The sequence below is a fragment of the Erpetoichthys calabaricus genome, chromosome 17 (genome assembly GCF_900747795.2).
Source record: "Erpetoichthys calabaricus chromosome 17, fErpCal1.3, whole genome shotgun sequence".
NCBI classification, from domain to species: Eukaryota; Metazoa; Chordata; class Cladistia; order Polypteriformes; family Polypteridae; genus Erpetoichthys; species Erpetoichthys calabaricus.
The window spans coordinates 56297187-56316292 of NC_041410.2; the positions used below are offsets into that span (position 1 = coordinate 56297187).

Below are 19106 nucleotides of genomic sequence, written 5' to 3' on the forward strand. Positions count from 1 at the left end.
TTTTTCTCTACGTTTCTTACGGAACCATGGGCTGGGCCAATGGGCCATTTGGAGGTTGCTTCTGGGCTGCATGTGACCCGTGGACTGCCATTTGAATAGGCCGGGGTTAACATTTTTTTTAAACAATTAATTTAAACCTGAACTTTTGACAAAATACTACTTGACCAAGTACAACCTGAATTTGAATGCCTTCCTAAAAGGCAAGTTGAAAACAAAGGCAATAAGAAAACAAGACCAATGTATTAATTATCAGATTGATATGAGACACAGATGAGTCAAAGTAAAAATTAAACGATCGAAACAACGTGCAGTGCTTTCAAAGGCCTGTCCAGTCATGCTAGAGGTCAGCTATGGCTGCTATGGTAAGCGGATACCTCGTTAACCTAAAAACAGCATCAACAAGATGAAATATGCGTCCTTGGTTTGGAATATAAATTACACCAATTATTTAAAAACACTTTTTTTTTTTTTTTTAGGAAGAGATGGTTGCTACTGGTACTGAAAAAAAGGCTCCTAATAAAATCACCTCATTTGTAAGGTAAGAAGGTAAAACTCATGCAACTTGGCATCTCATAAAATGGAAGAGTTACAAAATGGTTGTGTGCAATAAATGCATTTAATGCAGTTTTCATTCATGGGTGATAGGATTTTACAAGTTTTAAATGAAAGCTGGAGAGACCTGTACTACTCCATATGTTGTTTCAAGGTGATAGTATTTATTTAATTTATGAAACCTTAAATTACTATTTAGCTGATTAAGTGGAATCTGATAAAAGAGAAATCTTCTCTCTGGTAAACAAGATGTGAAATGTGACAGTCAGGTGTATAAGACTCAGCCACAGCTTCAGATCCTTGGATATCTTTCAGCCAGACTTTAAGACGTCTAATCGTCAATTAACCTTTTGTTTCTGGGCCTTGATTGAAATCACACAAAGATCAACCAGCAAGATTAGTTGACCTCATGTAACATTTTTATTTATGCATGATGAGAAACACATTAAGAAAAAGTAAGGTATTTCTTGTTAATTCTTTGTAAAATCTGTTTGATTTAAACATTGCCTTCTGAAGTAATTTCAGAAAGAAAATAATTTTATAAGGGACAAACAAATATATGCCTTGCCATGTACTTGCATTCTGTTCAGGGCTGCTTTCTCACTTGCATATGTTTCTGTTGGGGTAGGCAATTGATTCTTGCATAGCACTCTTCACTAAGTGCAGGCTTTGAGCGTTTACGTATATTTACACTACAGTAAAATGTTACAGTAAAATGATAAACTATTACATTTATATATATGATAAAGAAATATAAACAGAAATCAAACTGAAGGCTCTGCTGTTAACATTATAAATGAGATATGGGCAAGTGGAACCAGAGGAGAGAGAAATAAAAACTCCAGTTAACTGCACTTCTAGTGAAACTTCTGGTGGTCTTTGGTCATTTACAGTAGGAAGGCTCTGCCTTGCTGGTCTAGGCGAACTAGTTGAATAGACATATGCACAGTCCACAGCTTGTGGACTGAAGTATACAAGGTGGTCTATTGTTGAACAATGTTTCCTCTGAGGTACATCTATGTGTGAGTCAGTACACACACCATTTTACTGAAGTACACAAAGATGCAGGTTTGTCCTCTTCTCCCTGTCATCAATTACTAAAACTTGACATGGAAAACCCATAGTTGAATGCTTTGAAAGTTGATGTTAAAGTGACCAGATGGGTTTATCTTATGACCATCCATCATTACAGAGAGAAATGGACTGCATATAGGCTTGGGTAGATTTGTGGCAGATGAAATTTAATTTTAAGTAAATGTAAAGTATTACATTTAGGAAGTAAAAATGTTAGGTTTGAATACCCAATGTAAGGTCTGAAAATCGAAAGGATACCTTTCAGGAAGGATTTAGGAGACACAGTGAACTAAGCACTATCAGACAGTGTTCAGAAACCATTAAGAAGGATGTTAGGTTATGTAGCACGATGTGTGGAGTACAAGTCCAAGGAGGTTCTGCTCAACCTTTATAATGCACTGGTGAGGCCTCATCTTGAGTACTGTGTGCAGTTTTGGTAACCAGGCTACAAAAAGGACATAGCAGCTCTAGAAAAGGTCCAGAGAAGAGCGACTCGGCTGATTCCAGGGCTTCAGGCGATGAATTTTGAAGAAAGATTAAAAGATTTGAGCCTTTTCAGTTTAAGCAAAAGAGGATTAAGGGGTGACATGATTGAAGTGTTTAAAATTATAAAGGAAATTAGTACATTGGATTGAGAGTGTTATTTTGAAATGAATTCATCAAGTATATGAGGACGCAGTTAGAAATCTGTCAAGGATAAATTTCGCACACATATTAGCAATTTTTTCTTTAAAAAGAGAACTATAGACATATGGAATAATGTTGTGATTTTACGCATACACAAACAGCAAAACCAAAGCATTAATAAAGAAGAAGCAATTATCAGACTTCCATTATTTTACTTACTGAAGTATGCTGTATATAACAAGTACTAGGAAAAATATGAGCATTAATACCCAGGTGCAGGCACATCACATATTTTATGCAATTGTTTGGTAACATAAAATAGTAGTACATTCTCACATATACATAACAAATAAGCTACCAAGTAGTGTGGTAGACATTAGGACTTCAGGGACTTTCAAAATTAGACTTGATGCTTTTTTAGAAGAATTAAGTGGACAGGACTGGCAAGCTTTGTTGGGCTGAATGGCCTGTTCTTGTCTAGAGTCTTCTAGTGTTCTAATGCTCTAATTGCAAACATTTGTAACGATGGATGCACAGTTTGGTGATTATTCGCTTTGAAGAAATTTTGTTTAGTGAAACATGGATTGATGATTATTTCAGCAAATAACCAACATGTGAAAAAGAAAGCATTAATGTCTGATTGGAGTTCAAGCAGCTGAATTAGAGAAGAGAAGAGACCCAGAGATGGTGGTTTAGAACAAATTAGCTCCACTGTCATGTTAACAACATGTGTAACAATTTGTATTTATTCACAATAAAATGCAAAGTGTGACTGGCTTGAATACAACAAAGTAGGGTGTTGCTGTTTTCCATAAAATGTGCAAACATAAATGCACAAATGTTATCTCTAATAACAAGAACAGTGGAGTTCAATAAATTATGACATCAGCTAAGCCTTTAAGACTACACGCAGCTTCAAAACAAAAAGCTTCCAAGAATCCCAAAGTTCAGACAAAATAGTTTAAAAATCCATAATTTAATAAACACAAATATTGGAAGAATAATGAAAGCCTTTATACATTTTTCTCTGTGTAGGCCATATACCACAGATAACTTGGTGGTTGCCTTGCACTTCAAAAGAAGACTGGGTTTCAGGGTTACAAAGAAACTTGGGGGCCCTAAAGACAGCTGTGGTAGAATGGCCTCCAGAGTTTAAGAGAGCTGCAGAAGAATGACGTCTAGAGTTTCCTAGCTTATTCCTGACCGCAGAAATGATTCCCAGGAACCATCCAGTAGTAGCTTCAGGCCAAAGACCATCCGAACTTGAAGTCAGAAGGACAGTTGGCCAAGAGAGAAACAGAGACCAGAGATAGTGAAGAAAAATTTCAGAGGGCAAGAAGTTAGTATTTGTGTTGGTACTGAAGTGGAAAAGAACATGCAGCACCACATCTGCCAGAAAGGGGACAGAACCTGTTAGTAAGGGCCTAGAGAACAAATAGGTTTATTGTTTTCTTGTAATTTATTATTTTAAGCTCTCCCTATAACCATCCAATTCATGTGTTTATTCTTTTGGTTAATGAATCACTTTTAAGAGCCAATATCTGTTTCCTTATTTGGGTTCAGGGATGGCTTAAAAGCACTCCCTACATGACTCTAAATTGGCCTAGTGGATTCATGTGTCTGAGAGTGCTTCCTAAAATGAATTGGCATTCCATCTTGGACTGTTTGCAGAATTTCTACTGATGCTTCCTGAGTAGGCACCAGCTTGAAAACTCCATATTAGAAAGATATTTTAGCTTTCCAGGATAATGACGTGTAACACCTTAAATAACATACTGGGTCAAGGCTGCTTTCAACACCCAGACTTTGTTGTAAATTTTTAAAATTTGTATTCATTACTAATATTTATAGTCAGGTTGCACTTAAAGGTCTAAATAAAAGTGAATAATGGATTGTGGGTGCCCATGAGGAAGGACAGGCACCTGACAGGGATAACGGAAGGTTTCATACCCAGCCAGGAGGCCATAATGGAAAGACTGGGAAAGTGGACTCACCAGGAGCAGGTCATTCCCCTACATGACAGGTGGCAGTATTCCTCAGAGCTAAACCCAATTAGGACACCTGCAGGGTTACATGGAAAATAGAGTTAGGAAATGCAATCCTGTCAGAGTCTTTGGTGTCCACCAGAGGAGGTGCTGTCAAGGGAGGACTGCTCTGGTTTCTGGACAACCTGGAAGTGCTGGGACAAGAGACTGGAAGTAATTCCCGGGCTGCACTTAAAAGAAAGCCTGTGGTCTCATTTGGACTGAATCTGAGTCAGGAGGCAGTGGGTTACACTCTTGGAGGAGGAAGGAGAACTGTGCTTGGTGTTTTTTTTTTTTTGTTGTTATGCTTGTGGAGAAGGTGTTGAGGCTCAATAAACCCCTTTATTTGAGATAAAGGCTCAGGTTTAAGGGTCAGGGGTGCCCTCTTGTGGTTATAGGATACTACAATACAATAATAATTGTGTTATGTGTAAATATACTGTGTGCTAAAGATTCAAAGAGGCAAAATGTTGATAAATTATATTATACCAGTAACGGCGTTTCACGATAATGTGCAGTGAATACACTTGACTTACAGTTTTCATCCTCTTTCTCTGTACATTTAGCATGTGTTTGCTCACAGGTTGATGCACTAGCTGCTTCCTGAGCAGCTCTTCTTTTTGCCACCCTAGCGATCCACTTCTCTTCTTTTGTTGGCATCTTTTCGCATTAAAACTGATTAAGTCAGTGTTTGTGTTGCAATTACTTAGTACGTTTTTCTTTAATTTTTCACTTAAGCTGGCACTTAAGTCTTCAATCTGCCTCAAGAATGATTTAAGATATGAAGAGGTAGGGGATGTGACAGCGGAGGTGGGAGGGATGAGAACAGCACCCGTACGCATGTGCCACACAGCAGCCCTGCTGCACGCTGCCGAGAGTTGAGTCTACAATAAAATAAAAATAAAAAGAGGAATAACCTTGGAGGTCAATCATCACCCCGAAAGCAGATAGTAGATGTCACGTAATATATGTGTATCAAATTTCAGGTCAATAGTTTAGGTAGTTAGGTGATTTAAAATCCTGGACAGACAAATGAACAGCCATGGTAGCGTATTATAGAAGAAGATACTAGGGGGCTCCGCCCCCTGCTCGCTTCGCTCGCCAACCCCTGGTGTTCTGAAATTACAAACAGCGTGATGTATGAATGAGATATAGCATAGTGTGAAGGTGTAGATGACGCATATAGGAAGCAAATAAAGTTGTGCATGTAGGGGAAATTAAGATGGTCATTGTCGTCATCAGAGTCAACTTTGTCAGAGCTTAGAAAGAGCTGTGCAACTCCAGGAAATAATGAAATGACCTGGTTACTAATGTGATCAACATTAATATTTTTTGGACATAATATAGTTTGTTGTGTTAAAAGGGGTATTTGGTGTAATAAGATTGCTGTTCCAAATATCTCCGTAACTCTTTTGAAAGCAATGCCAATTGTCTGCGTATTTTAAGGTGGACTGCAGAATAGCCGAGCGCATGGAATGTGGAATAATAGCTAAGCACTGTGTAAAATCTCCTCCTAATAAAAGTAGCTTTGCTCCAAAGGGAATATTATTATTTATCAACGTTTGTAGAAGTTTATCAATGGTGTTGAGTAAGTGACTGGATGGCATTAGATGCAAAAGCAAATGAACTATTGTAGGATCTAATGCAGTTCATAAAGTTTTTACTTTCAGGTACTTTGTTAGTTAGAAGCTTCTGTAGATATGCAGGATATGAATGTAAAGGAGGCAGTCAAATTTGACCCTTTTGACAATAACGTGTAAATTCATTACTTGTATTGCTAGTTGTTTCTTCAGGGAAGTTAAGTGAATGATAATGATTGCAAATGACATTCAGTAATCCCAATGAATTTTCATGAATTGCGTTTATTTATTTTGTCCCTTCGCTGCCGTTTTTGTATCTCTGAGACTCGAGGTGTTTCGTTTTGAACCCTTGCCTGTTTCGATGCAGCACTTTGAGACGCGTGCTGTATGCGTGTACGTTCATTGTGTCTGTCCATCTGTGCTCGTTTCTGTTAATGTGTTATTTGAGATTTGCGTTTTTGGAGCCGAGACATTTTTTCTTCCGGGGTTTCAGAAGCGCGTTGTATGCGCTGACGTGTATTTTTTTTTTTTTCATGCGGGTTCGTGTGTTTGGTCCCGTCACTTGAGCCGTATCGTTTTGTACCTGTGATCGTAAATTCATTACTTGTTTGTTCTTCAGCGTTAGATATATGGATAAGTAATAAGGAGGATCACACTCACTGTCAATATGGAGCCTTTTCTGTGGTTAAACGGTTAATAGTGGATCAGTAGAATGAGATCGACCTATGCTGCCTAATTTGAATGTGTTCAGATGACGTATGTTTAATACGGACGGTTCGTTTAGTAATGGGCAGGGTTGCCACCCGTCCTGTAAAATACGGAATCGTCCCGTATTTGAGAATGAAATTGCGCGTCCCGTTTTGAATCAATACGGGACGGGTTTTGTCCCGTATTTTTTTAATCCTTTTTTTTAAAGCAGCGTCTCATGCAAATCATCCCACACGCATTTTATGAAGATGCCTCCTTTCCTACTTTTGATTGGGTAATACTTGATGTCATCGTTATTTTGATTGGTCATTTTAACTGTCCAGTGAGGAGGGCGGGTCTTTTAAGTAGAGTCTGCAAACTGTTGGCACTCGGATGTGGCCCCTGCTGCAGTATGCGTCCCTTATTTTTTTGTATTAAAAGTGGTAACCCTAGGAAGGTTCTTTGGATATTCAGGATATGAATGTAAAGGAGGCAGTCTAATTTGACCCATTTGAGAACAACGTGTAAATTCATTACTTGTATTGCTAGTTGTTTCTTCAGGGAAGTTAAGTGAATGACAATGATTGCAAATGACATTCATTAATCCCAATGAATTTTCCTGAATAGTGGACTCATTATTGAACGTGTTGTCAGCTAACTGGCGCAATCGTTTAGCAGGTGTCTGTCGTTGATGTCCGTGACGTGTATGTTTTGCTTGTGCTGTTTGAGAGGCGCGTCGTTGTATGTCCAGTATTTGGGACGTGTTGTTTTGGAGCTGTAATCGATTTGCCTGTGCTGTGTGAGAAGCCCGTTGTAGTTTACGGCGTGCATTGTTTGTATTGAGCTTTGCCCGTTTTTGTATGTCGGCCAGTTGAGCTTTCTCTTTTTGGAGCCTTGCCTGCTTGTTTTCCTGCATTTGAGATGCGCGGTGTAGACGTCTGTGTTTATTTATTTTGTCCCCTCGCTGCCCCGAGACATTTTTTCTTCTAGAAATATGGATAAGTAATAAGGAGGATCGCACTCACTGTTAATATAGAGCCTTTTCTGCGCTTGAACGGTTAATAGTGCCTCATTGTAATGAGATCCACCTATGCTGCATAGTGTGAATTGTGTTTGGTCCCGTTATCCAAGCGGTATCGTTTTGTACCCGTGATCGTGAATTCATGACTTGTTTGTTCTTGAGCGTGAGAAATATGGATAAGTAATAAGGAGGATCACACTCACTGTCAATATGGAGCCTTTTCTGTGGTTAAACGGTTAATAGTGGATCAGTAGAATGAGATCGACCTATGCTGCCTAATTTGAATGTGTTCAGATGACGTATGTTTAATACGGACGGTTCGTTTAGTAATGGGCAGGGTTGCCACCCGTCCTGTAAAATACGGAATCGTCCCGTATTTGAGAATGAAATTGCGCGTCCCGTTTTGAATCAATACGGGACGGGTTTTGTCCCGTATTTTTTTAATCCTTTTTTTTAAAGCAGCGTCTCATGCAAATCATCCCACACGCATTTTATGAAGATGCCTCCTTTCCTACTTTTGATTGGGTAATACTTGATGTCATCGTTATTTTGATTGGTCATTTTAACTGTCCAGTGAGGAGGGCGGGTCTTTTAAGTAGAGTCTGCAAACTGTTGGCACTCGGATGTGGCCCCTGCTGCAGTATGCGTCCCTTATTTTTTTGTATTAAAAGTGGTAACCCTAGGAAGGTTCTTTGGATATTCAGGATATGAATGTAAAGGAGGCAGTCTAATTTGACCCATTTGAGAACAACGTGTAAATTCATTACTTGTATTGCTAGTTGTTTCTTCAGGGAAGTTAAGTGAATGACAATGATTGCAAATGACATTCATTAATCCCAATGAATTTTCCTGAATAGTGGACTCATTATTGAACGTGTTGTCAGCTAACTGGCGCAATCGTTTAGCAGGTGTCTGTCGTTGATGTCCGTGACGTGTATGTTTTGCTTGTGCTGTTTGAGAGGCGCGTCGTTGTATGTCCAGTATTTGGGACGTGTTGTTTTGGAGCTGTAATCGATTTGCCTGTGCTGTGTGAGAAGCCCGTTGTAGTTTACGGCGTGCATTGTTTGTATTGAGCTTTGCCCGTTTTTGTATGTCGGCCAGTTGAGCTTTCTCTTTTTGGAGCCTTGCCTGCTTGTTTTCCTGCATTTGAGATGCGCGGTGTAGACGTCTGTGTTTATTTATTTTGTCCCCTCGCTGCCCCGAGACATTTTTTCTTCTAGAAATATGGATAAGTAATAAGGAGGATCGCACTCACTGTTAATATAGAGCCTTTTCTGCGCTTGAACGGTTAATAGTGCCTCATTGTAATGAGATCCACCTATGCTGCATAGTGTGAATTGTGTTTGGTCCCGTTATCCAAGCGGTATCGTTTTGTACCCGTGATCGTGAATTCATGACTTGTTTGTTCTTGAGCGTGAGAAATATGGATAAGTAATAAGGAGGATCGCACTCACTGTTAATATGGAGCCTTTTCTGCGGTTGAACGGTTAATAGTGCCTCATTGTAATGAGATCCACCTATGCTGCCTATTGTGAACGTGTTGAGATGACGTATGTTTAATACAGACGGTTCATTTATAAATGTGGCTTTGTGTGTCATTTGTTATTTATGTTACTGTGGTCGTGGGTCTGAATCGTCGTTTTTGTGTATGTTTCGTGTGCTATGTCCGTAGTCTGTTCCGTTTCGTGTCCAATGGGCTTTGTGTGGTGCTCGCGGCTTCTTTTTTTGTGTGCTAGGGGCTTGTTGAATCCTCCTCTTTGTGTGTGTCCCGTTTCGTGTGCAATGGGTTTCGTGCTCCTTTTTTCTGTGGTCTGACTCCTTTTTTCTGTGCGCGACGCCTCATTTTTTATTTTACGTTGCATTCCATCCGGTTCCCGTTGCTTGCGGGGGGGGGGATTTGTGGGGCGCCTGCGCAGTACGTCTTTTGCGGCCACGGCCCATTGCCGGATGTCCCTGCATCCATCCGGTTTAGCATTCTCGGTTAGTAATGTGGATATTCTCTATATTTAGACAGATTTATTCTTGTTCTCTCTAAACTCTAATGCTGAATAGAGGAGTTGGTCTCGTCCGCTATAGGAGATGGACGTCTGAAGCAGAACTCCACTAGCAGCGGCTTTATTTTCCCACGTATTTCATATTATTTAGAGATATCCTGTATTTAACCCGACCAAGGAACTTCCACTACAATATACAAGCATGAGTAACAAGAAGAAATGTCAGAAAGAACCGGAAAAGAAACTTAAAGCAGCTTCAAAGTCTGGACAGACAGAGTGCAAGGTATGGCCTCTCGGAGACTGACCTGGAACAAGCAGACGAATACGCAGATTTCCTAGGACCTCGCTCCATTGTATCGTCTCCAGTCGAGAGTGAAAATGGGAGCGAAGGTGCAAGTGATACAGGTCGCGTTGGATCGCCGATTTCTGAGGATCATCCGAGACTAGAAAAGGCCCTGCAGGATGTGCTCTCATCTACTCATCACAAGCCTGCAGCACCTGCTGTAACAGGAGCTGCATTTCCACTCGCGGAGCACGAAATCCGAAGCAAACTGTCCGAAATGAAAGTGATTATTGCTACACTGGCTGCCGCCATGGCTACGGCCATAAATGAGCTTAAGAAGGATAACAAGAATGATATTAAGAAGGCTAACATTGAGCTTAAGAACGAGCTTAAGAAGGATATCATCGAGATTAAAAAGGATAACAAAGACCAGGAAACGCGTCTATTTAAACATTTTGACGTGAACTTTAAAGGCATGTTGGAGAAATCAGAGGAACACATCGAAGAAAATAGATCCAAACTGAAAATGCTTGCCGACCAGATTAATGACGTTACAGATCAGCTGGATGACGTTAAGCAGGCATTCATGGCTCGAGTTGAAACAGCGGAACAATTGTCATCTAACGCCGATGAAAAAGCTACAGCTGCAAATTCCAAATGCAAAAAACTCGGAGACAGACTTGCGGCCCTGGAAGATGGGTACAGAAGAAATAATATAAGAATTGAGGGTATACCTGAGAAACGAGAAAGCTCAAGCACAGTGAAATTTGCCGTAGAATTACCGTCTAAAATAATTGGAGATGATTTTAAACTCGACATTGAGATAGCAGCTGCTTATCGCACATACAGATCAAGCACCTTTAAACCTAGGTCTTTTATTGTCCACTTCGAGCGACTATGATGTAAGCTTGATGTGATGGCACTTCTCAGACACAAGCAAGAGATTATATTTGAAAATAATCTTATTCGTATTTTCCCTGACTTCTCACCATTAACAACTGCAAAACACGCAGCCTACTTTAACATTAAAAAGTTGCTACAGAAAGCCGATATCAAATACAGCCTCTTGTATCCCGCCAAACTGAAAGTGGAAGTTCAAGATCAATATTATATTTTTTCAAGCAAGGAAGAAGCTGAAAAGGAACTAAAGAAGCTGTTTCTGACACTCTTTTGAAAGTTAATAAGGAGCCGTATTCTGTCAAGGCATGGGAAGGACCTATCATCTGCTCTCGGATCCACTTTTAAAGTGACTGGTATTATAATTATACAGTGGGGCAAAAAAGTATTTAGTCAGCCACCAATTGTGCAACTTCTCCCACTTAAAAAGATGAGAGAGGCCTGTAATTTTCATCATAGGTATACCTCAACTATGAGAGACAAAATGAGAAAAAAAATCCAGAAAATCACATTGTCTGATTTTTAAAGAATTTATTTGCAAATTATGGTGGAAAATAAGTATTTGGTCACCTACAAACAGACAAGATTTCTGGCTCTCACAGACCTGTAACTTCTTCTGTAAGAGGCTCCTCTGTCCTCCACTCGTTACGTGCAATTAATGGCACCTGTTTGAACTCGTTATCAATATAAAAGACACCTGTCCACAAACTCAAACAGTCACACTCCAAACTCCACTATGGCCAAGACCAAAGAGCTGTCAAAGGACACCAGAAACAAAATTGTAGACCTGCACCAGGCTGGGAAGACTGAATCTGCAATAGGTAAGCAGCTTGGTGTGAAGAAATCAACTGTGGGAACAATTATTAGAAAATGGAAGACATACAAGACCACTGATAATCTCCCTCGATCTGGGGCTCCACACAAGATCTCACCCCGTGGGGTCAAAATAATCACAAGAACGGTGAGCAAAACGGAGAGCTGGGACCAAAGTAACAAAGGCTACCATCAGTAACACACTACACCGCCAGGGACTCAAATCCTGCAGTGCCAGACGTGTCCCCCTGCTTAAGCCAGTATATGTGCAGGCCCGTCTGAAGTTTGCTAGAGAGCATTTGGATGATCCAGAAGAGGATTGGGAGAATGTCATATGGTCAGATGAAACCAAAATAGAACTTTTTGGTAAAAACTCTACTTATTGTGTTTGGAGGAGAAAGAATGCGGAGTTGCATCCAAAGAACACCACACCTACTGTAAAGCATGGGGGTGGAAACATCATGCTTTGGGGATGTTTTTCTGCAAAGGGACCAGGACGACTGATCCGTGTAAAGGAAAGAATGAATGGGGCCATGTATCGTCAGATTTTGAGTGAAAACCTCCTTCCATCCGCAAGGGCATTGAAGATGAAATGTGGCTGGGTCTTTCAGCATGACAATGATCCCAAACACACCGCCCGGGTAACAAAGGAGTGGCTTCGTAAGAAGCATTTCAAGGTCCTGGAGTGGCCTAGCCAGTCTCCAGATTTCAACCCCATAGAAAATCTTTGGAGGGAGTTGAAAGTCCATGTTGCCCAGTGACAGCCCCAAAACATCACTGCTCTAGAGGAGATCTACATGGAGGAATGGGCCAAAATACCAGCAACAGTGTGTGAAAACCTTGTGAAGACTTACAGAAAACGTTTGACCTCTGTCATTGCCAACAAAAGGTATATAACAAAGTATTGAAATGAACTTTTTTTATTGACCAATTACTTTTTTTCCACCATAATTTGCAAATAAATTAAGATTAAAACTGCCTCACTACCAGTTAAGACTATAAAATGACATTAAAAATTCAGAATCAATGTCTCCATGATGGGACAGTTAACTTTGTGAGCTGGAATGTTAAAGGCCTGAATCACGAATTAAAGAGAAAGAAAGTATGCTCTCACCTAACAGGCTTAAACGCTAAAATAGTATTTTTACAGGAGACCCACATACTAAGCAAGGATCAGTTCAGACTACAAAAAGACTGGACTGGCCAAATGTTCCATTCTAGCTTTATAAAGAAAACTAGAGGGGTGGGAATTCTCATACACAGAACAGTTCCATTTGTAGCATCAGATGTAGTATCAGACCCTGAAGGGAGATATATGATGGTCATGGGCAACTTATTTAACAGTAAAATGATTTTGATAAATGTTTATGCACCCAATGTCGATGATAAGGAATTCATGCAAAATCTATTTGCATCCATTCCCAATGTGAACACTCATAAAATAATAATGGCTGGGGACTTTAATTGTGTTTTAAATCCACTCTTAGATAGGACTCCTGTGAAAGGGGGGACGACATCTAATACTGCAAAGACAATTACACAGTTTTTAAATGACCACAACTTATCAGACCCCTGGAGGTTTCTTAACCCAAACTCAAGAACATATTTGTTCTACTTACCAGTGCATTATAACTACTAAAGAATTGATTTTTTTTTATAGATAATAATTTCCTGCCTACGATTAAATCATGCAAATACGACAATTGTTATCTCTGACCATGCCCCTCTAGTCTTGGAGCTAAAATCATTAAAATCATCACACTCACCTCGCAGATGGCGTCTTAACCCTCTTCTATGGGCAGACGAGAACTGCACAGAATTTATATCCAAACAAATCAGCTTCTTCCTAGAGACAAACACACCCACAGAGGTTTCTGCAGGAACATTCTGGGAAACTCTAAAGGCCTTCTTAAGAGGACAGATTTATTTCATATCTTTCCCACAGAAATAAATTAGAAACCAAGAAAGTGTCAGAGCTAAGAAGCGAAATTGCTAGAATAGATGAAGAACAAGCCAGGCGTCCAAGTGAAGCTCTTCACAGGAAAAGGCAGGCCCTGCATACAGAACTTAACATCTTAACAACCAAAGAAACTGAACAACTTATTTATAAGTCAAGACATCATTACTATGAACACGGAGAAAAAGCTAATAAGCTTTTAGCTCAACAAATTCACAAACAAGAAGTTCGCAATGCAATACCAGTAATCACCAACACGAATGGAGAAGAAATTATTGACCATAAAAATATAATGCACGCATTTAGAGATTATTATAAATCCTTATATTCTACTGAGCTCAAAGAAGACAACACACAATCTAATGCATTTCTGGATACATTACAGACACCACAAATAGATGCTTTAAGCGCTGAGGAACTGGATAAACCTCTGACGCTAATAGAATTACTAGATGCTATAAAGTCACTTCAAAGCAGGAAATCAGCAGGCCCTGATGGTTACCCCGTAGAATTTTATAAGAAATTCTCCACTCAGCTGGCTCCCCTCTTATTGGCAACATTTACAGAAGCTACAGACAACCAAATACTACCTCAAACATTTCGTCAAGCATTAATCACCGTCTTTCCTAAACAAAATAAGGACTTGTTACAATGTGCATCATACAGACCAATTTCACTCCTGAATAATGATGTTAAGATACTCTCAAAAATCCTAGCTAGAAGGATGGAGAAAGTGCTGCCCTCAGTAATATCACAGGATCAAACTGGATTTATTAAAGGCTGACACCTATCTTCCAATCTCTGATGCTTGTTTAATGTTATATATTCACCAGCAAAATCAAACACCCCAGAGATATTACTATCATTAGACGCAGAAAAAGCATTTGATATGATTGAATGGAACTACCTTTTCACTGCATTGGAGAAATTTGGGTTTGGCTCAAATATTTGTGCATGGATCAAACTACTGTATACCAATCCAGAAGCTTCAGTTTATATTAATAACATTTGTTCAGACTACTTTAAGCTAGAACGTGGTACCAGACAAGGATGTCCCTTGTCGCCACTGCTGTTTGCAATCGCCATTGAACCACTGGCGGTTCACTGTCGAAATTCTTATCAGATAAAGGGGATTATCAGAGAAGGACTGGAACAGAAAATTTCTCTATATGCAGATGATATGGTTTTATATATATCAGACCCAGAAAACACTGTCCCTGCAGTTTTTTTTTTTTTTTCCAGCTTTTGCAAAGTTTATTGAGAAAGATATACAGCCCATCACCACAGTGGAGCAGAGTTGGTTTAGGTATGCAGTTTTAACAGCACTAACAGAATTTCAAAAGATATCTGGTCTTAAAATTAATCTGAATAAAAGTATACTCTTTCCAGTGAATTCACAAGCATATGATATTAGATTGGACACCCTACCTTTTACCATAACAGATCAGTTTAAATACCTAGGGGTAAATATCACAAGTAAACATAAAGCTCTTTATCAACAAAATTTTGCCATCTGTATGGAAAAAATTAAGCAAGACTTGCATAGATAGTCAACCCTTCATCTCACTCTAGACGGAAGAATTAACGTTGTTAAGATGAATATCCTCCCTAAACTTCTTTTTTTATTTCAAAACATTCCAATATATATCAATAAATCATTTTTTAAACAGTTAGATTCAACAATAACCTCATTTATTTGGACCTCAAAACACCCACGTATCCAAAGAGCGACCCTACAAAGATCTCAGGCAGAAGGTGGCATGGCTTTACCTAATTTTCAGTTTTATTACTAGGCAGCAAATATACAAGCCATAAAAACCTGGACACAAATATATGAACATACACAGGCTTGGTCCGCAATAGAAGTAAAATCCTGTAGTACTTCTTTATACTCCCTGCTCTGCTCTCCAATAAATGAAAGTTATCGCAAATATACTAATAACCCAATTGTGCTTTACTCACTCAGAATATGGAACCAACTTAGAAAGCATTCTAAGATGCAAACATATCCAGTTTTTAATACCTGGAAAAGTTTTGGGATTAAAATGCTCAGAGATCTTTATATAGACAACATATTTGCATCTTTTGAACAATTACGTTCAAAATTCAACCTCCCAGCTACACATTTCTCTCGCTATCTTCAAATTACAAATTTTGTTAAACAGAAACTGCCCGATTTTCCCCATCTCGTACCCTCCACAATGCTGGAAAAAAATACTGCTCAATTTCGAGGAATTAAACACCATTTCCGCATTATATAAAATCCTATTAGAGTCCCTACCTTTCAAAGATCCAAGAGGACATTGGGAAGAAGATCTCTTAATCAATATATCAGAAAAGAAGTGGAAGGTAGCAAAGCAGAGAATTCACTCGAGCTCCATATGCGCAAAGCATAGAATTATTCAACTAAAAATTATATATCAAGCTCACCTGTCTCGCTTAAAACTGTCCAAAATGTTTCCAGGGCAAGATCCAACCTGCGAACGCTGCAACCAAGCTCCTGCCTCACTGGGTCACATGTTCTGGGCCTGCACCAAACTAGCATCATTTTGGACCAAAATTTTTAAGTGCCTCTCAGACAGCCTTGGGGTCACAATTCCTCCTAACCCATTAACAGCTGTGTTTGGTGTTCTTCCAGACGGACTTGAAGTGGAGAAGGACAAGCAAACGGTGACTGCATTCACTACACTTTTGGCATGCAGACTTATTCTGTTAAATTGGAAGAATCCTAACTCTCCTCTGATAAGTCAGTGGGAAACCGATGTTTTATATTATTTGAAATTGAAAAAAATCAAATTCTCAGTTAGAGGACCTGTACAAAATTTTTTCAAAACCTGGCAGGATCTAATCAATGTTATTTTAGAATAAGAGAAATAACTATTACCGCATTTAATTCCCTTCTCCATTTCTTATTTACCTATATATATTTCTCCCTTTCTTTTGTTTATTGATGCCTCATTAAAAAGCCCTAAGCAATTCTCCTTTGGCTAAGCTCTCCTTCTCAGGGGTGGGGTTTAATTTGTTTTCAATTTTGTTTGGTTATAAATTGATCTATTTGTATGGAATGATTACAATAGAAATTAATAAATAAAAAAAATAAAAAAAACCTCTAATGCTGAATAAACCTAAATCCATTTATTAAGTAATGCAGAAAAAGATTTATCTATTAAATAAAAAATGCCAGTAACACTGAATACCTTTGCGTAAAAAAATTCAATACACCACTGCTCTGAATAATCCGCAGCAATTTAAATTAAACACTTCTTTTTAGAAGCAATATCTCCTGTCCTTGTGCTGGGGGATTTGTGCTCCCCTCTTTCTAACAGAAATGGTTCAATCTTCTGACTTTTGCTGACTTCCCAATAGGCACAGATCTCTTGAGCGCCTCTCAGTTAGTGAAGGGTTTTAGGAGTTTTGCATAGTCAGCTCTTGAACAAAATTTGACAGGGCAGCCATTTTTTGAAGTTTACTTTTAATGCAGATTACCTTTTTTTGAATGATGAGCTTCATTCTCTTGAGAAAATGGATTCCCAACATGTTCCAGCTGTAATTTCTTTTTAAACGTTAAGATCTAGATAGTGTGGACGTGTGGAAGGACACTCATGAACTTCAAGGAAGTAGGCCAGGTTGCCATGTTTAATCCTAACTTAAATATTATTAAAGAAAACAGTCGCTCAATGGCAGGAAAACTAGCAAAGGTAACAGAAATAAAAGGCAGTCTTCTCGACTCTTGTGGTTTAATAGCTCCATAGAGTGGGTCTTATCTGTTCTGATTGCAGTCTGGGCCCTGATTGAGATGACTCTTTCTAGGGCATCCTGGCTTTTATTGTGATCTGACCAGAAGGGGCACAGTCAGTTGCCCTCACTGGACGTCTTCTCTCTGCTGCAGATGAAAGAAGAGATAATACAGTTAGTGAATCTGCCCCCTGTCGCCTACCTCAGGTGATCCTCTGACTCGCATGCGTGATAATAGTGTAAAAAGAGTCTGCAAGAGCAGACTAAATAAATAATTTTGTAGAGAGTGTTTACCACAAAGAGTTATAAACCAGAGTTTTTACCATGCAGGTGATATTTTCATAAACAATTCTTATTACAGATTTTTTTTATCCTGTATGGTGCACATTGCAAGTTGACAGCTTTGTCATACTGCATCGGCTGCACATGCAGGCCATCACATGCTGAGTTAAATCTTACTTATAGGATTTGAATGGCATTTTAGGATTCACACCACCACATCCATTAAACTTGAAAGGGTGGTCCTGACTTTACCTTCCTTTTGAGGTTATGAGCTGCTACCTTCTAACACTGATCATGGTTTTGGTGGATACTTTCATGCATTTTTACTCCTACTTTATAGATGTGGCTTCCAATCTCACAGGAAATGTTTCCTAATAAGCAGCCTTGCTAAGCTGACCATTCTTCTTCAGTAGAGAGTGATGTGGCACGTTGGCTTTGTGGGTAACGATGTACCTCACAGCTTCATAGTCCTGAGTTTGAATTTGAATGTGTCTTCATGCTTACTCTCATGTGTAGTTTCTTTGTCCATCCCAAAGGCGTGCGTTTTAGGATACACAGAGGCTTCAAATTGTCTCAGAATGGGTGGGTGGGAGGATGTGCATCACTCTACCCTGTCCTACTTTCTAGGATTTTTGAAATAAAAATTATGGTGGAGCCATACCAAAATTGTTCTCCATGTTTTCAGACATTTCTAACACAAACATTAACTTAACTAATTAAAAACTGATGACCCTCTTCTGCTCATGACTAGTAAAACTTTCAAATTCACACACATTGCATATTACAAAAAATGAATCAAGAGGGTGTGATACCCTCTCATCATTATCTGTCAAAATATACCCTTATATAATTAAATGCTATAAAAATGGAAAAATATGCTGGCCGTGAACTGCCTACATTGAAATGGCAATACTTCAAGTTTAGAATCGAAAAGACTTGAGGTGAAACAAGCCACAGTAACATGAAAAGAATCTGTGGACTACACACACTGCAAGACTTGAACTGCACACTGCACATCCAGTAGCAGCACTAAATATTGTGTGGTCAGGTGTTTGTTGGTCAGAATGAGACCCGGACCACCACATGCTAAAAGCAGATCAGCAGTCACCTGACAGAGAGGAATTTGAACAGAGCCAATCCAGTTTTCTGACTGCCTTATTATTCAGGTCTTTTCTTTTTCCACTTGGAGTACACTGGCACCAATATTTACACTTTCCTTCCCAGATTGTCCATTTCAGCTGTTTGGGTGAGAGAGCTGGAGAAGGCCTGCCATGACAGCACTGGTCCAAGGGAGTTCAAAGAAAGTGTCAAAAAATTCTGGGGTCCTTTGGCATCCATGCAAACTCTAAACTTGTAGAGAGCGTGTCACCCTTATTAAGGGTTCCATAAGCAGCCATTTGGGCTAAAGAGGATTTCCAGTGTTCTGCCAACTAACAGGCATCTGATTTCTACAACTTCTCTCTCTTTTCCGCCTTACTGTCCCCAACTATAGGGTTCCACGTCCTGCTGGCTCCTAGTGACAAAATGTGAGTGGTGTAGCACTTTTATGGACTACTGACATGTTGCTCTCACATCATGAA

General features: G+C 39.3%; 1 protein-coding gene across 1 annotated transcript in view; it reads left to right on the forward strand.

Annotated features, from left to right (window-relative positions):
• Positions 1–19106, forward strand: part of slc28a1 (solute carrier family 28 member 1) — a 211693-nt gene that overhangs the window by 65758 nt on the left and 126829 nt on the right. The window contains exon 3 of the mRNA XM_051920321.1: positions 477–538. Within this exon, the coding sequence (XP_051776281.1) occupies positions 477–538 (62 nt within the window). The remainder of the gene's footprint in view (positions 1–476; positions 539–19106) is intronic.